This window comes from Orycteropus afer, unplaced genomic scaffold, assembly GCF_000298275.1.
Source record: "Orycteropus afer afer isolate SDZICR_OR568_19922 unplaced genomic scaffold, OryAfe1.0 scaffold00036, whole genome shotgun sequence".
In the NCBI taxonomy this organism is placed as follows: Eukaryota; Metazoa; Chordata; class Mammalia; order Tubulidentata; family Orycteropodidae; genus Orycteropus; species Orycteropus afer.
The window spans coordinates 11,986,338-11,997,294 of NW_006921623.1; the positions used below are offsets into that span (position 1 = coordinate 11,986,338).

The 10,957-nt window shown below is 36.3% G+C and overlaps 1 protein-coding gene across 1 annotated transcript in view; it reads right to left on the bottom strand.

Annotated features, from left to right (window-relative positions):
* The window catches only part of BCO2 (beta-carotene oxygenase 2), a 56,572-nt gene that overhangs the window by 10,776 nt on the left and 34,839 nt on the right, over positions 1–10,957 (bottom strand). Inside the window, 3 exon segments of the mRNA XM_042780354.1 lie at positions 4,828–5,003; positions 5,006–5,110; positions 5,838–5,966. Of these exon segments, the coding sequence (XP_042636288.1) occupies positions 4,828–5,003; positions 5,006–5,110; positions 5,838–5,966 (410 nt within the window).

Here is a 10,957-nt window from a genome sequence, read left to right on the forward strand (position 1 = left end):
ATCATCAAACTCACCAAAGCCAAAGACAAAGAAAGAATCATGAGAGCAGCATGAGAAAAACGGAAAGTTACCTACAAGGGGCAACCAATAAGACTAAGCTCGGATTTCTCAACAGAAACCATGCAGGTGAGAAGACAGTAGGATGGGATATATAAAACACTGAAAGAGAAAAATTTTCAACCAAGAATTATGTACCCAGCAAAATTGTCCCTCATATATGATGGTGAAATTAGGATATTTCCAGATAAGCAGAAATTAAGGGAATTTGTTAAAACCAGACCAACCTTACAAGAGATGCTAAAGGGAGCCCTTTGGACAGAGAAGTAACAACAGCCAAAAACAACTGACCTTAACACACATGATGATATAACCCAGAAATCAACCCAGCTATGGAAGTATCCAAAATAAATAAGCCTACAAGATTGTAAACAGGGAACCAGACACACCAACCAACAAATGAGGACAACTACAAACCAAAAAGAGGGAAAAAAAATCTGTGTCCTTACAGAACTTCTAGATGGTAGGGAAGTCAAGACAACTACAAGATAGAACGGACTGTTCTACACTTGGGAAGAAAACTATAAAAACAGGGTAACCTCAAAGAAAAATGATAAACCTTCATATCAAAATAAAAGAGGACCAGCATAAATACTCAGCAAATTCTAAAATAATAGCAATGAAGGAAGTGATAACATGATTCATAAACAAAATGCGCTCAGCACAGAAAATTATATGGAACAAAGAAATCGACACAATGAAAAAGCACATGACAAAAATGACAGCCACAAATTCATATTTACTGATAATTACATATCTGGCAAGGGACTTATCTCTAAGATTGATGGAAAACTCCAATGCCTCAACACCAAAGGAATAAACAATCCAATGGAATAATGGGCAGAAGACATGAATAGACACTTCACCAAGGAGGATATTCAGGTGGTCAGCTAATACATGAAAAGATGCTCACAATCATTGGCCATCAGAGAGATATAAATCAATACAACAATGAGATATACTGCCTCACCCCAGCACTGATGGCAAGGTTCAATGAGACAGAAAATAACAAATGCTGGTGGGAATGTGGAGACATTGGGACTCTCATACACTGCTGGTGGGACTGTGAAGTGACACAACCACTGTGGAAAGCAATGTGACAATTCCTTAGAAAGTTGAAATTGGAGATACCATTTGACCCAGCAATTCCATTACTAGGTATATATCCCAGAGAGGTGAGAGCTAGGATAGGAACAGATACATGCACACTTATGCTATTTACAATAGCAAAAAGATGGAAACAACCTACATGCCCACCAGCAGAAGAGTAGATGACCAAACTATGGTACATACACATACTGGAATGCTATGCAGCACTAAAGAGTAATGTAGAGTCTGCAAAACACTGCATAACATGGATGAACTTGAAGGACATTATGCTGAGTGAAATAAGTCAATCACAGAAGGACAAATATAGTATTAGCTCGTTGTTGTGGAAGGTCAAGGAAAGGTTTATATATGGAGGGAAACTTTCTTTGTTGGTTGCCAGGGATGGGAGGGGAGGAGAGGGAACACTGCCAAAAAAAAAATGCATTGACCCATGTCACTTTAGTTTTGTGTATTTCACTGTACGTAAATTGTATTTCAATAAAATGCATTTAAAAAATGTATAACTACCAATCTAATGGGCAGGGGTAGGGTGAGGTTTGGGGGCAAATGTTAGGAAATGGAATAATAAAATATATTCAACTAATGCAGAGATGGCAAGAGACTAAACCAACCACTGCATCACCAGAACTCTTTAAGGCAAGAGAAGAGAGAGAAAAAGAACTAGTGGAATAAACAGGAAGCAAATAGTAAGATGGCATATTTAAATCCCAATATTGAATCAACTAAATGCCCAATTAAAAGTCAAGAACTAGAGTATGGATTTTTAAAATATATGCAATTTACAAGAGAAACTTAGAAATATTAAAAGTTATAATGGAAAAGTTAACCATGCAAACACTAAGCAAAAACTGGACTTTAAGGCAAAAAGTATTGTTGCTGCTGTTGTTCATTCTATGACCCCATGTGTAAAGAGCAGAACACCTCCATAGGGCTTCAAGGCAATGACCTTTCAGAAGCAAATCTCCAGGCCTGTCTTCCAAAACATCACTGGGTAGGTTCAAACCACCAACCTTTAAAAAAAAAAAACTCACTGCCGTCAAGTCAGATCCAACTCATAGCGACACCTCCTTAGGTTTCCAAGGCAGTATCATCACTTCAGAAGTAGATTGCCCAACCTTCCTTCCAAGGACTGGCTTTTCAACTAGTATTCAACTGCCTAACTGTTTGTACCACTCACTTTAAAGGTATCACTTTAAGGCAAAAAGCATTACTCAGAGACAAATGTTCAGTAAACTAGGAAGGTAAAAAAAAAAAAGTTCCAAATTTGTATGTGCTTAATAGCAGAACACTAAAATATATAAAGCAAAAATTAGCAGAACTATAAGGAGAAATGAAAAATCCATACTACAAGTAAGAGATTTTAATACACCTCCCAATAACTGATATAACAAACTGACAATGATCAATAAAGACAGATAAAATTTAAAGAATATTATTAACAAAAATGCCTAGTTGAAATATACAAAAAAAACTACATCCAAAATTGAAGAATATACATTCCTTTCAGATACACATGAATCATTTATAAAAATGATCTGTGCTGCACCACAAAGTAAATCTCAATAAACTTCTAAGGACTAAAATCATACAGTCAAATGATGCTAGAAATCAATGACCAAAAAAAAAAAAAAAAAACTAGAAAAACCCCATATGTTAGAAAATTAAGAAACACATTTCAAAGAAGAAACCACAATGAAAGTTAGAAAATACTTTACCTGAAAAATAATAAACCACATCAAAACTTGTGGTATGCAGTTACCTTACTTAGAGAGAAATTTATAATCTCAAAGGCATGTATTAGAGAGAAAAGATGAGCAACAACAAAGGACATATATCAAGAAGTTATAAAAAGAACAGCACACTAAACACAAAAAAAGTAAAAAAGGAAATAATAAAAATAAGAGCAGAAATTAATGAAATGGAAAATAAACATACATTAAAGAGCATCAACAAAGCCAAAGGTTATTTAAAAAGCATTACAAAACTGATAAGATGCTGACAAATCTAAACAAAACAGCAACAACAACAAAAAAGTAAAAGATCATAATATCAAGAATAAAAATATCTTGAAAAAGAATAGAGCTGAAGGATTTTTAATACCAATATCAAGATCTATTATAAAATTATAATAAGTAAACTTAATAAGTAATACATTTTTAAAAGATATAAAAAAAAACTATAGCTGAACAACAAATGTAACAATTTGAAGGTATAAATTAGGGAGGATTGGTTTGTTATATTTTTAAATATTTCAATCTTACAGAAAGTTAAAGAAAATAATATCATATTTACCACTGATCTTTGTCAAATCCGAATATTTTGCTCTATTTGCCTCAACTTTTTTTTTTTTATAGTGATAATGTTTTTATTTTGGGAGTGATTTTTCATTCTGTAGCCATAACTTCCCCACTAGTTGACATGACCGCATCTTTTCCCCATGCTTTTAAAACATTTGATACAGAGATTATGATGCATTAAAGGGGAAAGACACATTCTTTCTTCGGAGTCACATCATAGAACACGTCACTGACATCACTAACCCTTGGCATATCCAGCAGTGAGACTGGGTGAGGTACATTCATTCATTTATAAACCCCCAAACAGCCCTGAGGTTCAAATCATAAAGTATCTTCTATAAACTAACAAAACTCACACCTCAAAGTAAAAATAGTATGAAATTTACACAGTTATATTCATTTTCAGCATTTTTTAAAATACTCAAAAACCTAGTGGATTTTTGAAACTGACAGTGAAAATTTGCCTCAACTTCTTTAAATAAAATGTTATACATGTAAAAAAAGAAAAGCACCTATAGCTGAAGACAAAACCCACCAGCCAGTCCTCGGAAGGAAGACGGGGCAATCTACTTCCGCAGTGATATCACCTCAGAAACCCAAGGAGGGGTCGCTTTGAGTTGGATCCAACTCAAGGGCAGTGAGTGGGTGGTGGTGGGTGGGAATCCAAGGAAAAATTTCCCCTGAGTTCAGTACCAGGAAGTTAATCCCTTCTGACAGATAAATTATGTAATTTCTTTTATCAGAGAATTAAGAGTACAGCCCATTTTGCTATCCCTTCCAGGAAACTTAAGTATGGTTAGTGCTCAAGTGTAATATGAACTAATCAAACGTGCTTCAAAACATTTCTCTTAGCTTTCTTTAATATACTTTTTATTTGTTAGGTATTAAGTAAGCCACTCATATTCTTTTTTAACATTAAATAAATAAATGACAAACTATGCCTTCAGTGCTTCAAAATCATTCTCTGTACTGGTTTGCCACAGTGGGCAAAAGATCAGGTAACTAATTCCAAATAAAGAAGCCAGTTAAACTCATTCCTTCAGTTATGACTCTTAGTGCCTAAGGCACTTGACGGCTAACCAGAAGGCTGGCGGTTCAAACCCACGACCCACTCCTCTGAAGGAACGTTGGGCAATCTACTTCCGTAGTGATACTGCCTTGGAAACCCAAGGAGGGGTCGCTATGAGTCGGTCTGACTCGAAGGCACATAACAACAACAACATAGGCCAGAGCAGGACTGCCCTAAAGGGTTCCCAAGCCTATAATCTTTACAGAAGCAGACTCCCACATCCTTCTCACGTGGAGCAGCTGGTTAGGTCAAAATTATTTTGACGGTTCCTGATGAATCATCATACATGTTTACTTTATCAAGCCCATCTCCAGCTTTCCTGAGATTCTGTAGTTGGTACACTTCTAGACTTCTTCCATTACCTTGACTGCACAAATCAATTACAACACAGTCATCCTCAAAGGCATTGATTTGATGAAAAGTAACAAAAAGTGTACTGCACTACATACCTGGAAGAAGCTGCAGGGTAAAACACAATGAAAAAGAGACATTTTCTTTTATAAATCATAAGTGACATTTTTCCACAGATTCATCTTTAAAGACTGTTCAATAAAGATTATGTAGTTTCTTGTCATTCCTAAAAGGTTCTGGCAAACAATAAAATGTTATTTGGCAAAATAGAGTTGTCTGAAATGTGACAATTATGAGGACTTACTTCAATGCCTGGCCATATTATTGCTGACTAAACAAATGCCAGCAGTAATAATACTCACTGCTTGCCAGCTTTGCTATGCGTATTTCCTGTCCCTAAATTAAAAAAGGAACTGCTTAGAACAGCTTGAGGTAAATGTCCTCAGCTTGCATTTCATTCTTTTCTTTTGGTTTTTGAACAAAATAAAGATGCATAATATTAAAGTGTCATTTGTGATCTGGACTTTTTTCTTTTATCCTTTTCCTATTACACTGGGGATAAGGATTCAGGAGCAATTTGAATAAAAAGATTTAGAATGTAGAAGACATACATTCTGATTAAAAGCTGAAGCAATATATATGAAATATGAATTTCCCAAAAAAATATACTCAAGACTTTTTCAAGTATGATTATTATGGGCTTTAAAATTACCTAAAATTTTTAATGCTCTCAATTTTTTTAGTAATTGCTTATATTAAAACAACCATATGTTTTTTTTAAAGCAGGGTAGGGTAAGGAGTACTTGACCACTAAACAGAATTAACTTAAATGGCATTCAAATGCAAGCATGACAGCATTATCACCATACTCTGACAATCTGTATTAATAGAGCTTTTACCAAAACTTGTCCCTCTGCTACTGAAATTGTAATTTGCCTTATCTCTGGGCTCACCAAAGCTATGGGAGTAAGAAGGTGTCATTCTCTCTGCAGAAGCAATAGAATATATCACCTGGGCTCCATGGATTTTCACCCCAACATCCATTGTCTCTGGAGGAACCCAAGTAACATTATAGCAGGAATCTGGAAAATCCCTCTTAACTGTTTTACATACATATAGTCTACAATAAAGGTTAACCCTTGCTTTTGTGAACTAAGCAAGTACTAAGATGTTTGCAAGATGCATGACATTCATACTTCATGAAAGGTTATTTCAAACAAAAGACTTGGATATTAAAAATATGTTAAGTTTACAAAAGTCATTATTTAAGGTTTGAAACAACACACACAAAGTAATCAACCAACAATCCATTGTCTTTTAATGCTCTCATATGGTGACACTCCACTCTTCTACTTTATAGGAAAGAGAAAATATCAGCCAGGAACATCCTCAATTTCTGCTTGTCCCTCACCTCATCAAACCCAACAACTATAATTTCCAAATGCATCCATGCTTCACTCTTTTCCTCAAGTCCTCTGGATCTCATGAAGTCATTCTAAATTCCATGCCATCCTGCCTGCCCATCCTGATATATCAACATTCTTTCCTGTAACTATTCATCTGGCTATTGTTTAATAGGAGCTCTGGTAGCATAGTGCTTCTTAACCAGAAGGCTGGAGGTTCAAACCCACCAGCCACTCCTGAGAAAGAAGGTTGGGCAATCTACTTCCGTAGTGATACCTCCTCGGAAAACCAAGGAGGGGTTGCTATGAGTCAGGTTGACTCAAAGGCACATAACAACAACAAACATTGTTTACTAGTTCTTCTAGAATCACCTCAGGCATTCAGTCTTCAAGTAGCCTTCCCTAACTCTTCCTCAGTCCAAAGGCATTTGGTACCCTTCCTATATGCCCTCATTTTACCTCATACAGTCATAAAGCTTATCTCATTGTATATATTTTTCTGCTTCTCACAGTAGACTAGTGAGCTCCTCAAGGGCAGGAATTGTGTCTGATTCATCTTTGCATCATTATACCAAACAAGAGCATTTAGTAGGCACACTATAAATAGCTATTGATAGGTTAATCAATATCCTATGTTTGTTTAATTACTCAATGAATGAAGAAATTGTTGTTGCTGTTGCATGCTAACAAGTTAAATCTGACTCACAGTGACCCAAGGTGACAGAGTAGAACTGCTCCATCTGCTTTCTAGGCCATAATTATAGAAGCAGGAGCTCTGGTGGCATAGTGCCTAAGGTATCTGACTGCTAATCAGAGGGCTGGCAGTTCAAACCCACCAGCCATTCCTCGGAAGGAAGATCGGATGACCTACTTCTATAGTGATACCATTTCAGAAACCCAAGGAGGGGTTGCTATGAGTTGGATCCAACTCAACGGCAGTGAGGTTTTTTTGTTTTTGTTTTTGTTTTTGTTTTTGTTTTAACTATAGGAGCAGATCACCTGGTCTTCCTTCCTGCAGAGCAGCTGATGGGTTTGAACCACAGACCTTTGAGTTAGCAGCCTAGCACTTAATCATTGTGCCACCAAGGCTCCATAAACAAATGCTTCAGTCATATTAAATTATCTTCCTGGTATTAGATTGTTGATGTAGGTCCTGAATAACTTGGGTAGCTTACAGAATTTCACAATCTTTAACATCTTTAGGAGCAAAATAATTATACAATTTTCTACTCATTTATTCAGCAGTTATTTTACCAAGTGCCTACTATATTACAGACACAATTTTGAGTGCTAGGGATGCAACAGTGTACAAAATAGACAAAAGTCACTTCTTTTATGAAGTGCATAATCTAATAAATAATACAATAAGTAATGCAATGCATCATATGATAAAGATTATGATGAAAAATAAACCCAGAGGGTAGACACCTAATAACTTGGGTAAAGGAAAAGGCAATATACAATAAGAAGGAGGTTAGCACAAGGCAAAGGAAGACATTGGGCAGAGCATAAGACTTTAAGCCAATAAAGGTGAATACTATTAAATACACAATCCTGCAATAACAGTAATAACAATAATCTACAAGTGAATACATATATACACATGCAAACCGAACAGGAGTGGGAAGGAGAATGGGTCTATATCCAAGAATAAATATAGAGAGAGATTTGAGAGAGGATATCTCTACATTTATATTTGTGTTTATACATTATTTATATATGTTGCAAATATATCCATGAATTTAATAGCACATACAAGAGGCAAAGCTATGAAAACTTCTTAGCCATAATCAAACACCTTGAGTCATCGGGCCTCCTAGCTCAGGATCATAGCCATGGGGGACATCAAGATCTACTGGTATAACACAGTCCACCAAGACAGTGTTCTACATCCTACTTTGGTGAGTAGTAGTGGGGTCTTAAAAGCTTGTAAGTGACAACCTAAGATGCAACCATTGGTTTCTCCCATCTAGATTAAAAAAGAGTGAAAAAAAATCAAAGATACATGTAAACAATTAGTCCAAAGGATGAACTGACTTCATGAACCCAAGCCTCCATGACATTGAGACTAGAATAGCCAGATAGTGCCTGGGTACCACTGCTGATCACACTAAAAGAAATCACAATAGGAGGTCCAAGATAGAGTGGAAGAAAAATGTGGAACAAAACTCAAAATAACAAAAAAGACCAGGCTTACTGTTCTGATTGAGACTGGTGGAACCCCTAAGACTATGGCCCTTAGATACCCTTCATACCTGAAACTAAACTCACTCTGGGCCTCAACTTTCAGCCAAACAATAGACAGGCCAATTAGGTGAATAATAACACCAAGGAGGTAACCAACCAACAACCAGCCATACTAGATCAAAAGGGCAGCATTTGCCTGGGTATAAAGTTCAGAAGGTAGGAATGGAAAGGAAAGAAGGACAAATGGAAATGGGAAATGCAAGGAGGAGAAATATTTCATGTTCATAGATGGGAAGACTTAACATTATTTAGATGTCAGTTCTTCCCAAACTAACCCATAGATTGAATGCAATTTCAAAAAATCCCAGTAAGTTATTTTACGAACATCGACAAACTGATTCTAAAGTTTATATTAAAAGGCAAAAGACCCAAAATAGTGAACTAAAAAACAGTATATTTCATTGTTCTATTTGTGTATTCCTTTAGTAGTACCACACTGTCTTGATCACTGTAGCTTTATACTATTTTGGTGGACACCTGACATTATGTGTTTGTCAAAATCTTTGAGTCTTTACAATAAAAAAAGAAGCTTTGGTGGCATAATAGTTAAAGCATCTGGCTGCTAACAAAAAGGTCAGCAGTTTGAATTCACCAGTCATTCCGTGGTGGAGAAAAATGAGGCAATCTGCTTCTTCCATAAAGATTTACAGCCTTGAAAACCCTGTGGGCAGCTTTACTCTATCCTAGAGGGTTGCTATGAGTCAGAATTGACTTTATGTCACTGGTTCTCCATCATTTTGCTATAATGCTACAACTGCTCTAAAAAATAAAGTCTGACTGAAAAAAAAAACTAATTGGATTAATTAATGGTTTGAGGATTTTTGTTAATTTCAGAAGGCACTTTTTAAATATATGGAAAATTTTGAAAAGCCTTTCTAAAAAATATATGGAAACACTGAGAAACTGAAAGTTTTTCATTTTCTATAGGTTGGAAATACTAGCGAGAATTTTATTTAATTACAGTAACAGTCACTCCATTTCCCTCAAACACATCCCAGGTGGGTGAGCTTCCTGAAGCTATATCTACATGAGTCCCAGTTCAAACACTCCTCACTGAATGAATAATCAAGAGAGAAAATACAAAGTAAATTGCAATTGAAAGATAAAGAGAAGAATTTCTTGTCTCAGCAATTGAATTAAGTAATGACTACTCAATTCACTAAATTTAAATACTATTAGTTAATGAACCCACCACTTGTCTGTCACTTTGTTGTACTGTAGTGGCTTAAGAATAGGCCAGCAAAAACCTTATGAATAGCTGTGAAACACTGTCTGATGTAATACTGGAAAACTTTATGAATAGCCCTGAAACATTGTCCAATATAGTGCTGAGCCCCTCAGGTTGGAAGGCACTCAGAATACTGGGGAGGAGCTGCTTCCTCAGAGTAGAGTCAACCATAATAATGTGGATGGAGTAAAGCTTTAGGGACCTCCATTGGCTGATGTGGCATGACTCAAAATGAGAAGAAACAGCTGCAAACATCCATTAATAATCAGATAATGGAATGTATGAAATATGAATCTAGGAAAGTTGGAAGTTGTCAAAAATGAAATGGAACGCATAAAGATTGATATTCTAGGCATCAGTGAGTTGAAATGTTTCTTAGGTTTCTGATGTGGTATCTCCAAGGAAGTAGACCGCCCAATCTTCCTTCCTAGGAGTGGCCGGTGGGTTTGAACTGCCAGCCCTCTGGTTAGCAGTCAAATGCCTTAGGCACTATGCCACACACAAACCATCAAAGCCAAGGACGAGGAAATTGAAGATTTTTACCAACTTCCGCAGTCTGAAATTGACCAAACATGCAATCAAGGTGTTTTGATTATCACGTGACTGGAATGCAAAAGTTGGAAGAATCACCAGTAGTTGGAAAATATGGCCTTGGTGATAGAAATGATGCTGGAGATCACATGATAGAATTTTGCAAGACCAAGGACTTATTCATTGCAAATATCTTTTTCAACAACATAAACAGCAGCTATACACATGGACCTCACCAGCTGGAGTAAACAAGAATCAGACCGACTACATCTGTGGAAAGAGGCAATGGAGAAGTTCAATATCTTTAGCCAAAACAAGGCCAGGAGCTGACTATGGAACAGACTATCAAACTCCTCTTACGCAAGTTCAAGTTGAAGCTGAAGACAATTAAAACAAGTCCACAAGAGCCAAAATATGACCTTGATTATATCCCCCCCTGAATTTAGAGACCATCTAATCAATTTGATGCATTGAACACCAGTGACCAAAAACAGAAGAATTGTGGGATGACATCAAGAATATCATCCATGAAGAAAGCAAAAGGTCATTAAAAAGACAGAAAAAGAAGAAAAGACCAAAATGGATGTCAGAAGAGACTCTGAAACTTGCCCTTGAACAGAGAGTAGCTAAAGCAAATGGAAGAAATGACAAGATAAAAGAGCTA